We start from the raw sequence: 13,361 nt of genomic DNA, 5'->3' as shown, positions 1-13,361 counted from the left end.
AACCACTGATACTAAGAATTTTGAAATCATTAGAATGATGGGGGAAGAAGATAACCACTGGTGTATGGGTATGGGGATTGGGGTGGGGTGGTGGGGTTGATAGAAATAGGGAAGAAGAAGAAGACAATTGTTCTTCTTCTTTTTTGTTAATTTTTTTAAGATAAATTAACTTAGGGGTATAAATTAAGAGGAAAAAAAAATATTATTTTTAATAAATTAACACGCTCAAGGAAAGTGAATTACACGTTTTTTGCCATGTTAGCATTTTGTGTCTAATAGGAATGACTTTTGAACAAATAAAGTGTTCAATTGGCACAAGGATTAGTTGAGGTGTCTAAATGAATTATGCGGACAACTTTGAGTGACTGGAGATAACTTAGGCCTATTTAGCGAGGATATGATTCTAGATAAATATGAAAGTCGATAATTAAGATAGAATGTTAGTATAAGGTAATCAAGAATTATTTAGTTTTTGAGACAAGTGTTAAAAATAAATCTAAATTAAAAAATATTTTGATTTTTGCAAAATCATTTTTTACACATTGTCAATTACGATTCGGTCATGTAGTTAATTAAATCATTTTTAAAAGGAAAAAGACTCAAATATGTCATCGAACTTTAAGAAAAAAAAGGCTCATATGTATCATTCGTTAAAAAGGCTCACCTATGCTATTTCAGCTAATAAATAAAGGCATGGATGAATCATTTCTCAAACGTAAATGACATAGATGAGCCAAAGCTTTAACAAATGACAAGTATTTTCTCAAAGTTCTTTGGCATATTTGGGCATTTTCCCTTCATAAAAAGAACATAAAGTTATGGAATTTATCAATAAGACACCTTAGGTAGCGGTGTGATTTTCATTGAGAAAATATAGCTTAAGAAATCTATTATATGTCCAAATAAAACTATTAACTTTCAAATCACTAATTTCAAATAATGTCCAAACGGGCCTTAAAACAAAGAGTTGGGGAAAAAAAATCTAAAACAACTATACAAAAACATATTTGCTCCCAACTGGGGAAGGGCCCTAAACAGTCCAAAGTTCACAAGTAAATCTCTAGCAGTTGAAAGGTTCATACAAATGCACATCAGTCTTCAGAATGTTGCCTTTCAGTGCTACTGTCACTTGTAATTGAAAAAACAAAACCATATGTGTTCCGTTTCCGGTTCTAGTAGCTTCTAAGATGAAAACTGATGCTGTTTACACACATGCCAGAGGAACCATTGAACTTGCTGTTTCAAGTTCCTGAAAATTCCGAAAAACACATAATATCATGAGAATGGACAGCTACTTTGTTCCAAAGGTAACTATTGAAATGTTAAAATGTGCAATGTCCGATACCATACACTCAGTTCTAATAACTCCTAAAATGAAAATCCATGTTTTAGACGCAAGCCATAGGAACCGCTGAACTAGCTGTTTCGAGTTCCTGAAAATTCAGAAAATCATGTGTAAGATCACAAGACTAAATAATTTCTTTGTTCCAAAAGCAATTACTGAGATGCTTCATATGCAAATGTCCAGATATAAGTGCTGATGATTGACCAAATATATTTATAGATCGATATCTAACTGAGATGGGACATCAGAGTCTGACCTCCAAAAAGACCTAATCCAAGATCTAATTCTGAATAGCGAGAAACAGTCAGCTTATCACTATATCTTACAAATCATATTGTAAACAGAATAAAAAAGAGGTCCATTGTGATAAAATCCCACGATAAGGGGAGAACAGGAGAGTAATCTCCATTCTTTTTATTTTATTTTTTGAAGTAATGAAATATCATTAATAGGATGCAATTTAGAAAAGGTATGGATTCTATACAAAACTTAAGAAGCCAAGGAAATCCAAAAAAATATATCATTTACTTCCCAAATTCTTACACCAACAAGAAAGATTCGGAACACATTAGCAGAAAGATCTGAAAGACATTGGCTTCGAAACTGGAATAATGCTGAGGTCCCCTTAAAGTATCTACTCTTTCATTTCCTCCGAAGGATCCAAAAAATGCAACAAGGAGTAATCTTGCAGTTCTATTAATAGGAACGAAATAAGTGTGTGATTCTCTTATGTCAAACATATCAATAGTAACAGATAAGAGAAACTGCGCATAGAGTGTGTTCACACAAATACTAATCCAAAAAATTGCATTATAGTCAGATTGAAACTTTTAGTTTACAGATATAGCCACATCTTTTTTAATAACAGATATAGCCACATACCATCTAATGGAGAGCTAGTTCAAGGTCTGTCCATTTATATATATAGAGTGAAACAATTCACTAACATGAGGAAACTGAAATCACTAGGACAAGCTAACTCGGGTCAGCCTTATAATCATAACATATGACATTATCTTCATTCAACTCTATCAAAAACTATCATTCTTTTAATGTGTATCCTTCTTTGGGCTTCGGAACCATTTAGACCTCTTTTTTTCTTTCTTCTCTTACAGTTGCTACTCAATGATGGTTTTCAAGTAAGTAGTACCTTATGAATTAAGAAGTAATAGATCTGCACAATGTTCAATCTCACCTCACACTCAATAACCAAAAAAGAGATTATTCCCAAGGAGAGTCGAGTCTATTCACTCATGACTCAACTATCTAATAAGATTGAGACTAATTTACTGTAGAGTGACAATTTACACATCTTTTTGGGCCACTTTGAATAGGATGAATCTTCCCCGTTTTTGATTGGATCTAGCTTGTCACTTTCTTTTAGATATCCAACTTCTAATTATTAATATGAACCCAATATGTAATTCTACTATTTCTAATATCCCGACTTTTTAACCTGATGGCACAACTAATCCAAGTACTTCAGGGAATATTCTCCAACACTGACCAAGACAAATCTGCCACAAAAACTCAAAAGGCACTTATCTACATAACAAAACCTGCTTTTAAAATCCATGAAACATCCTCTTCACCTTCTATAGATATGCAAGTATGTTTTCTCCTCCCAAGTGTTTTGAAATTTTTTAGGCTCAATATAAGTTTCTATTATCTTTTATATACTAACTAGAACCAGAGGTGCATCCAGGATTTGAAGTTATGGATTTTAAGCTCAAGATTCTGTCACAATCTATTTGATTTACTAAGTTTGATGTTGCTGAATTACCATACCTTGCTTGTATCCTCTGCACTGCTTTTATAAAGTTACCATGTTTTCTTTTCTGTCATTATACCTTCTCATTACTACTTTGATTTGCTTCACTTGAGCCGAGGGTCTTTAGGAAACAACCTCTCTATCTCCATAAGGTAGGGGAAAGGTTTGCGTACACTACCCTCCCCAGACCCCACTTTCTGAAATTTTATTGCATATGTTGTTGTTGTAGAAATCTACTATTTGTACTTTTATCTAGTGGTTCTTTTAAGTTTTAACACATATACAGGGTCTGAGCCAGTCACTAGTTTCAAATGAACTCATAACATACACAAAACATCCACCCCCGACTAAAACTATACTCTTATATCTTAATCTAGGTAAAATCTAAAAAGTCAACCTTGAGCTCCACGCAAATCCAACTTCAAGTTTGTTCGTTATATTCAGTTGCTTGTATATATTTGAAGTTAATCCATTTGAACATATCCAATGATGACTTTTACGCCATCTTCATTTATGTAAGTAATTAGTATACATGGCACAATGATATGTAACAGTTTTCCCAGAATCTCTCTGCTTGTAATTTACAGTATGTCCTTGGTAACTACTTTTATGATAAAATATAACCTTTCTTATACAAATAAATAAAAAGCAGTATATGAATATCCCATCAAGAAAAAGAAAGGATGAGCCCAAGATCAGTTGCTAATTCATTCTTATTACTACTGAAGTGTAAGATATGTCCATTTTTAATTGCTACTTCACAGAACAACATGTGCACTAAATAACACACAACTTTTACCAGGGCACATCGTTAATTTCAACTGTAACTAGACTATTGGAATTTCTGTAGCCATGTGAAATTCTTAACTATTCGCTTTTGATAGGTCTCTATTTCACTATGATATATGAAAATCTAATGTTCCACAAAATCTTTTGTTTGCTATCTCCAAAGTGCAAGCAATGACAATTCGCAGCTTTTCCAAAACCCAGCCTTTAGATTATAGTTTCACAATGACAAAAACATTCTGAAAAAACCCTTTCCTGGGAAGTCTGACTTTGACATTAAGGATAATTTCTCATGATAATTCATTGAAAAAACAGCTTTTGTAGCAAGATGAATGAGAAGTAACAAGCCAAACATTATCCACTATATTTTCTTTTCACAGATTCGCAAAGTTAGGCATAAGGACAGCATTAACATCTTTTATCTTTCCATATGTTTGACTTCTACGCTTCCAGAAAGTAGCCTCCGTTGTTTGGAATAACTACCTCAGTAGCAGTACAGATAATGAATACACGACAAAAGATGAGATGAATTATTGCAAATACTCTGTTTGGCAAGATAAGGAGATCCTTAGGAACCACATAGAGTAGCTAAAAGTAATCTTTACACAGAAGGCTTTCTTCGCTAAAGTTATCTTACACAGAAGACTTTCTTCGCTAAAGTTATCTTTACACAGAAGGCTTTCTTCACAAATGGATGTGGCCCATATTAAATATAATTTGTGGCTGTTCACTGAATATATTTGTGACATAACAATGTCTGGAGGTAATATCAACCAACATTAAAGCAGTCACTGATATTACATGCATTTTCTTGAATGAAAAGAAAAATAAAAAGAAAAAAAGAATCCTGTCACCCGAATTAAAAAATTATTTTCTGTCAGCATGAACATATTTGATCCAGCCCTTTTCAACTATTTTTACTTTATCTTAGTTTTTGTTTCCAGGCAGATATTTTTGGTAAGGATCTGTACATATATATGGGTGCCAAATGATGTTAATGACGTCAGTTTACTGGGAAAAGATACAAAAAGGTGATAAAGAAGGAATATCCCTGGAGCTGTACTACAAACTGACATGCTTTTCAAAAGAAAATGTAAAAATAGTATTTCATTTCCTCTAAAGATCTTAAATTGAGGTACTTAATAATAGTGAAATCTTGGTAAGATCTAAACTGAGTGTGAGACCAAGGAGAAAAACAAGAGAGGTGATTTGCAGCCAAATGCATATTGACTGCCTCTAACCTTCCAGGTTCCTATCAAGATAACTTTTAGTTTGTCAATGCATCATTATGCACCAAACATATAGTTCCTACGCTTCATATTTGGTTATATCATTCAAAAACCTTCCAGCAATATGTGTTCAAGCTTTACATTTTATACCGTTCAGAGCATCTTATTGAAATACTAAACTTCAGAAACCTCCCAATACAAAAGTGGTCAATGACTTATTTTCATTTAAATTAACAAATATAAGATTAGCCAAAGTGGTAAACAAGGTTTCATCAATCAAAGGATGAAAACCTTCAAGTTTCATGCACAAAATCAAATCCAAAACATCCAATAAAAAAGCTATACCACAAAAGTAAAAAACAAGTTAAAAAAATCATTAATTGCTGCATGAAAGGAAGGTTCCCCTGAGAAAAGCTGTACCTGACGCATTTGAGATACTTCTGGAGTGTTACGTACTGGAACTTTTAAATTATGCTGATCCTGTTGCTGTAGATCTAGCTTTTCTAATTTCTTTTCATAAAGTGCAAACTCCTCTGGCTTCTCCCACTGTTTGCATGTTTTCAGGCATTCATTGCATTTTGAGGGGCATGGATCAAGTGGGAAAAAATAATTGGACAACTAATGAAATCTTACCCTGCTTTCACACGTTACACAGTTATAATAATATAAGTTTCCGTCAGGACAGATATGGTCACTCCATTCACAATCTATGGACTCCACCATCTCAGCATTTAAAGATTTTGCATTGACAGAAGATGCAGCTGATGGCAAAACATTATCTGATCCAACATGAGTGCTGAAAACTGTCTGAGGATTGCTTCTGTTATTTGGAGTCTGCAAAATGCAACACATACTTGAAACATCTTCTTTTTTTTTGCTTTGTGTCTTTCATTGGTAATTCTGTAATGGGGGTTGCACATTTTTCAAATAGGAAAGATCATTTGCTTTGGATAATAAGATCAAGATCCTTTCTCAAAAAGGCAAAAAGATTAAGCTCGTACAGCACAAAATTAGATGTACTATAAGAAACTTCAGCTCTTAATAGAAATTGTTAGGCCATTCTAATAGTAAGAGATGTATTACGACATGTTGCCATCTACTTGATCAAATAAATTGAACAATAACCTGATTTGGACTCTGGTGATTAGACTGGTTAGCTGCTATATTCCCATTGAATTGCTCATTCATAAGGGGTGGTGCCCTGCAAGATGTAAGTTCCACATACAACAATCAACAAATTAAAATACAAGAGGTGATATGCTAAAAGCTAGTCTAACGTACTTTAACCAGAATAGGACTTGCATAAGAAACACACTGGAAAGAACTGAATGAATAAATAGAATGGAGCCGGATAGGAACAATGTTGTGGACGCATTTGTGGGACAGAGAGCCAGATAACTTGATTTAATTATAACGCTAGTAGTTTTCTTATTATTCTAAAGTAGGAAGAATTTAATTATGTTGTTAGTAGTTCTCTTATTAGTTAGGATTTATTTTTCCTAGTTTCATAAGACTGACTTCCTATTACTGTAAGAAGACCCCTATTTATAGGAGGATTTGAGGAATATGAAGTACGCAGAATTTAATCAGAAACAAGAGATAGGAGTTCTCTCTTCCATTGAACTCTAAGGTGTCAGCTTCCCTTTGATGAGCTGAATTCATATAAAAGAATAGGTCGATCTAGGAATTCAAACAAAAGCAAGGGAAAATCAAAGGCAGTTGAATTTGATTTCCCTGTTCATCATCTGGTGACTCAATCCTTCCCTAAGAATCCTAACAAACAAGCACCTATAGCAACTTGTTCCAGAATATGTGACATCCTAGACAAGATGCCTGAGGGAAGTAGAAGCAGTTTTATAAAAGACAGAGGCATGAGATAAAGCATTTTATCACACGTGGGGTGAGGCATAAGCCCCAAGGCACAGGACTCATAAAATCCCAGAATATTTAATTGATTCCATTTTTATAAAAAACCAAAATAAGCATAAACTTACAAAAAAAATTTAAAACTACATAAGCAATTGTATGAATTTTTTTCATAAGGTATTTTTTTAAATAAAATCCGAAATACAAAGAGAATATAACTTTTATCATTCATTTGCTGAAGACTTTTGAAGGTCAAAATTGCAAATTAGAAATTAGACACATGATTTGCATAGGAACTGTTGGGCAAGCCCCAAGCATTAAGCGTGTCTAAGATCTCAAGACCAGGTGCTTGTGGTGTAAGCCTCACAAAACAAAGCCCCACATGTGAGCCTCAGGGTGTTCTGCAAGCCCAAAAAAAAGCCTCTAAAACACTGATCATAAACACTTTTAACTTTCTCAATCAAGAAAATCTCTGATATCCCAGTAGGTGAGAAGAGTATCAATTCCATTCTAGTTTCTTAAAATTAGTGTTTAACTTTTTCATCCTAAATTACTACTACTTTGTTTATTCAGAAAAAGTAAGTGGATCATCCTACAAAAAGAGGTACTCCTAAACTAGAAACGGTTGATCCGTTCAAAGATAAAGGAAAACAAAAATTCAAAGAATGATGCACACCTCGACTCTCCCACCTTGGGCTTCTTAGGATCTGCGAATCGAATAACCAATGGGTGTTCACATACCTGAACCACAAGCAAATGGAGAAATGAGATTTGGTTCCAGATCAGACTACAAATATAAATTAATGGTTTAATGCAGGGATTTACTTTAATTATATAGGTACCATGTAGTGCATTCATAGCTGCAACTGCCATGTCTCTACAAGCAAACCTGATAAAAGCACTTCCTTCAAGGCAAGAATAATATCAACATCAAGAAGAAAAAGTTGAAACACAAAGAAAGTACAGACAATCCAGAAGTAGGTGTGCCGACATTATATTTATGTAGAGGCAGCATGAATAATAAGCACGGCACCAAATATAGCAAATGCAACTAAACTGTTCAAACAGGTCAAGAAACACTTGATTAGTAAAATTAAGGAGGATGTACAACCAGCTGAACTGTTGGCAGCAACTAGAGAAGCAGCCATAGTGACAAATAAACTTGTAACTTGGCTCAGTAAGAGAGCATCTTTGCAAACTGTTGTCAAATGCAAATACTTCTGCAAATTAGATGTCCAAATAATAATGAGAGAAGATAGTGGTTGTTACATACCACGGCGTTGTTTATGTTCATCAGCAATTAGGAAGACTTCTTCAACAATCCCATATGGAGAAAATACCTGCCAGCAAAGAAGTACATACAATTCAAAACTTCTCCATTGGCTCAAAAGTGGAACAGATAGTACCGTCTCTTATTTTGACAGTATATATAGATCAAGGATTAAATTGCCCTTTCATACAATATTTATAGAGGTAATGAAATGAGCATTGACTAATCGGAGGACATAATATCATGATATGAACTCATCTTTCAAACATGAAAACAGAATAAAGCTTGTTATTTGGCATAGGTTATGAGGTAATTTACTATATCCTAAATCAAAAAATGTGCCAGGTAAAAGTGGGATGGAACAAGTTCTAATCTTCATCAGTTATATCCTCTAGATGAAAATTACAATACATTACTGCAAAAGTAGTTGCTACATATTGTTTCATCCAATGACACTAAGTACACAAAAGCTTGAGTTTGTGCCCAATGCATATCATCTATAGATACAAGAATCGAAGCATGAAACATGCAGATTCCCTCTCTCTCTCTCTCTCTCTCTCACACACACACACACACACATATAGACACTCACGCAAAGAATGGACAAATTGAACAAAGAGTAACAGCAAAAACTGAAGGAGCAAACGGAAGATAGAGTGTAGATGTCTTGGTTAAATAAACGCATATATGTGGAACATACATGCTCAATTTCTTTTTTGGAAGCTTGTTTCCTCAGACCACCAACATAAAGTTTCTGAGTGTGTTCGGTCAAGATTCCTACAATAAGAGAAAAAGAAGGTAGAAGTGGAGATAAAAATAATAAAGCATTGGAAATAAACACAAAGAGGCACAACGAGATAACTTAAAATTCAGACTGTATACACTTGAGAAAATCTCCCATGTCAATTCAACAAAAATATTTTGAACCTCCCAAGAATCAGTCTGTTTATTTGTTTACTATTATTATTCTTAAAATTGATTAGTACAGCAGAACAGTCTTTTTCTTACTATGTGTTTTCCTGGAAAATAAAATTGCAGTCATACACGAAGCTTAACACAGCAGGTGGGGAGTGAATTTGGTGGATAATGTAAATAGTGGAAGCGTTCTAATTTGCTTTAGTTAAAATTTGACAAAGCATATGATTAACTATATTATTATTTATAAATTTTGAACAGAAATAGTAAAAATTACCGAGACGATCACGTTCCCCATCAGCATACCTAACTGTTAAGGGAAACTCACCCTGCAAGCAAGAAATATATACAAACCGAGTAAGAGGAGATCAATAATTTTTTGAGAGGGTAAATCATTTTAAACTTTATAGCAGAGAAGGAACTAACCCCAGGGAAAGTATATCGACCATTGAATGCTACAATAGCCCTATTAGCTTCATCTAGCGTTCTATACTTCACAAAACAACATTCTGCAGAGTAAATCATTATTTATTTTTGTTCTTCTTAAAGAAAAACATTCATTTTTATTCTGATACCTATACTTGTCAAAAAGATAAATATTATACTTCTGGGATGATATACATGTGCAGGGAATATAATGAACATAAACAACAACAAAAACCGGCCCCACAAGAAGAATTTGGGGTGAGTGGGGTTTAACATTTACGCAGACCTTACCCCTGCCTTTTTGGGGTAGAGAGGCTGTTTCACAGAGGGGAAAAAGATTAAATCCTGGTAATTTATATGATTCACAATATTTAAATTGCATTTACCTGCTTTGAACTACTTTAGTAATACAGAACCCAGTACAGATGACAGGAGATTTGATTAATCAACACCATCAATGTAAACTACAACTAGTACACTAGACAGATAGCCTGGCAACTGTAACTGTTACAACATTCCTCTACCTTTCCTCAGACCGGTGCCTTTATCCGTTAGACGAACAAACTCAACAATGTGCCCATGTGCAGCAAAAACAGACCGGACCTGAATTGAAAGAGCGGGTATTAATATGTAGGAATATTTTCAAAATGCCCAGATAATGAACATAGTCAAAGTAAAACATGGAATCTGCAAGCACTTGAGTGATGAAAATTCAAATTTTTAACATCCCGTTGAAATGAAACATAACTGGATGATTGGACAGGGGAAAGCCTGTACATATTGATTTGGACTGAAGCTAGTGGTTAACGGATTCTACCTACACGAATGGATATCTATTACTTCTGTACATATTATTTGGAAATGTTAGTTGACGCCTACTACTTTGGCATTGAGGTGGTGCTGATTAATTTTAATTGAATACCAGGATACTGTATAATATTCATTTGATGTGGTTAATCCAAGACATATGAAGTATCTGTGTATATCATAGGATACCTAGAATTCACAAAGATTAAAGAGTAAAAAATGATCAACGGAAGTCAATATCCAGACATAGCTCCCTCCAAAGAGACAGGAAAGCAAGAGAAAGTGATCAACTTACAATTAAGGTTTAATCATTGTTGGTACATGTTTTTGACAAGTATAAAACTTCCATTGATAAACACCAAGTTAGTGTTAAAAAATATGTGCAAGATGTGTGTGGCTATACTCGAGTAATACATTGTCCTAAACATACATTCATGTAGTGTCCTCAGGTGTCAGGACTATCTTCATTTGGTAAGAGATTTGTATGTTAACGTAGGTTAGATGTGAGATTTCGAGCATGTCTATGTTTATAAACATTTATTTGTCTTAAAAAAAACAATTATTAGGTATTGGGATTAAGACCTGGCTAATTGAAGCAGAATGTATAGAGGCTTTATATGGCCAACCTCAACTACTTTGGGGTTGAGACAAATAGTAGACATTCTTCTTCTTGTTGTTACTATCTAAGCTCTAATTAAAAGCCTCAAGTATCGCTCTTAAGCATAACTTATAGCACGTAGAATCCCACTTATTCAATGCAACTAAATAGCAACATAACAAGGAAAAAAGAGATCATTTTTCTGAATACTCAATTATAAGACTTACATCTTCTTCTTCTGCTGGCCTTGGAACTCCTACAACATAGAGTTTCACAAAACTGCCACAATCCAGAAAGTCTAAACAAACAAAATTCAGCAGTGTTACTTGGCGAATCCTGCTACAAATACTTAGTAAAATATTCAAACTCTCCCTCTGTCCCAAAAAGTTTGGCTCTTTTGCATCAGCAAATTCAATTAACTGAACTTTACCAGCATTTTAGGATGTGACTTTTCCACCAATTTTATACAAGGTAAAATGCAACTCATAATACTCTACTGCGGTCCATTAAGTGAATCGAAAATCATAAAGTCTCTGATTCAAATCCCAGCAGAGACAAAAAACACCAGCTGATTTCTTCTTATTTATCATGGTCTGATGAAAGGTTGGTGAAAGGTGACACCTATCCAGTGGAATTAGAGGTGGCTACTCTTTACTATAGTTTCCACATATTTAAATTTTTTTCAAAAATTTTTTATCAAGTCTCACAAAAGTTAATCAAATTCACTCACGATAAGCAAAAGTGCCAAACAAATTAGGAATGAGAAATTATTTAATTGGAAGAAGAACAATGCATGTACCAGAGCTTGCTTGATCGAAAGGTCTCTTACGAACAGGAAAAGGCGCGGAACCACCGAATTTTTGCTCAAAATTCGGGTTACGATGGTGATGCTGGTGATGTTGCCGGCGATTGTAGTGATTGCCGTCTCCGGGGAAGTTCCTTCTGTGATTGTCTAAGTTCCCATCGTTACGAGAGATAGAGTCGTCGGAAGGCCAATTCGGCGGTGCAGGATGAGGGTTCCGGTGAAATTCCGGCTGGATTAACCGGCGTTCTCCGTTCCTCTGGTCCATTGAACATCAACTGGTAAATTGATTATTTGAACTTCTTATTTATATATATTAAGTAGGTAAATTACCGTGTTTCCGAATTAAACTAATATTCGTATTTTTGATACACACTCTACATTGTTATAACATTTTATCTCAAGATAAAGTATTTTATCAAAATCTTAAAGTGTTCTATTAATATTCATAAGCATAAACTAATGACGGTAAAAAAACATACTGGGATCTGTAACAATAAAATGAAACAGAAAGAAAAAAATTGAATACATTAAATGCGTAGTGTTCCCCTTAATGAATTTATTCTCCTATAGTACTCGAGGTTTAAAGGAATAGATCCTTACAGAATAAAATGATTTTATTCACCAATGTATTAATACAAATACAATGGTATAGTAAGCCACTCAAGAGAAGCAAAGTACACGACTATTAATTTGTGCCGAAGAAAAAAAAGAAGTTCAGATTTTTCGTTATTTTAAAATGAAAGAAAATTCCTTTGTTTATAGACAATAAAGGATATTGTCAACAAATGTTTATTTTGCTTTATCGAAAAGGTCACAATTCTTTGAAGAAGTTATAACATTTCGGAAAGGTAACAATCCTTCATGAAAGTTATAATTTTTCAAAAAAATTGCAACTATTCGTAAAAATCACAATTTTTTATTAAAGTTTCAAACTTTCATATTAAATCAAAACTTTTCATAGAAGTCACAATGTTTAATGAAAGGGGAAGATTGATTTTGAAAATAAATAAATATAAAAAAAATCCTGGTTTATGATGATGTCACGTAGGTGAGTCTAGCATATATATGTATGTATATGCATATAATTTTAATATAGAACTATTAATATAGCTTTTAATTTTTTTTTAGTTATTTTATAGAGAACTTGCACATACATTCACTCAATAAATAGCCTGATTATTTTCCATAGATATAATTTGACAATTACAATTCGTAGCTACACGTTATATAAAGGAGAGAGGCGAGTGAGACTGGGAGAGAGAGGAGAGAGGCGAGAGAGAGGAGGCAAAGAGTGGGAGAAAGATGAACCGTATATGTATATATGTTAGATAATTGAATACAATTGTATATTATACATATGCATTTGTATATATGGCAAGCGAGATTGGGAGAGGCAGGAGAGAGGCGAGCGAGATTGGGAGAGGGAGGAAACAGGCGAGCGAGATTGGGAGAGGGAGGAAAGTTTCGAGTGACAAAGGGCAGAGAGTGGGAGAGAGGTGAATTGTATATGTATATAGGTTAGATAATTGTATATTATACATAT

The 13,361-nt window shown here is 34.0% G+C and overlaps 1 protein-coding gene across 2 annotated transcripts; it reads right to left on the bottom strand.

Moving 5' to 3' along the window:
• Positions 1 to 824: 824 nt before the first annotated feature.
• Positions 825 to 12,227, bottom strand: LOC101263627 (flowering time control protein FCA). 2 transcript variants are annotated; one of them, XM_004244516.5, is made up of 14 exons: positions 11,813 to 12,227; positions 11,241 to 11,311; positions 10,133 to 10,211; positions 9,609 to 9,691; positions 9,460 to 9,511; positions 8,968 to 9,044; positions 8,271 to 8,337; positions 7,823 to 7,902; positions 7,674 to 7,738; positions 6,257 to 6,332; positions 5,765 to 5,965; positions 5,552 to 5,677; positions 1,351 to 1,433; positions 825 to 1,249 (listed from the first exon to the last, which is right to left on the bottom strand). In XM_004244516.5, the coding sequence occupies exons 1-13, from the start codon at positions 12,081 to 12,083 to the stop codon at positions 1,389 to 1,391; spliced, it is 1,293 nt and encodes a 430-aa protein (XP_004244564.1). In that variant the 5' UTR covers positions 12,084 to 12,227; the 3' UTR covers positions 825 to 1,249; positions 1,351 to 1,388. The 2 variants fall into 2 exon arrangements, with proteins under 2 accessions (XP_004244564.1, XP_010324590.1); XM_010326288.4 differs by having other exon boundaries at positions 1,346 to 1,433; positions 11,813 to 12,177.
• Between the last annotated feature and the right edge of the window lie 1,134 nt (positions 12,228 to 13,361).

This window comes from Solanum lycopersicum, chromosome 8 (genome assembly GCF_036512215.1).
Source record: "Solanum lycopersicum chromosome 8, SLM_r2.1".
Taxonomy (NCBI): Eukaryota; Viridiplantae; Streptophyta; class Magnoliopsida; order Solanales; family Solanaceae; genus Solanum; species Solanum lycopersicum.
Note: the sequence above shows the minus strand (reverse complement) of the source record. Positions and strands in the feature narration are given on the sequence as shown.

Excerpts from the sequence above, each read along its gene's own strand:
- LOC101263627 (XM_004244516.5), bottom strand. The coding sequence starts at position 12,083 with ATGGACCAGAGGAACGGAGAACGCCGGTTAATCCAGCCGGAATTTCAC. Across the intron at positions 10,212-11,240 it reads GGCCAGCAGAAGAAGAAGAT|GTCCGGTCTGTTTTTGCTGC; the intron begins GTAAGTCTTATA and ends CTTTCAATTCAG. Across the intron at positions 9,512-9,608 it reads GTCGATATACTTTCCCTGGG|GGTGAGTTTCCCTTAACAGT; the intron begins GTTAGTTCCTTC and ends TCTTGCTTGCAG.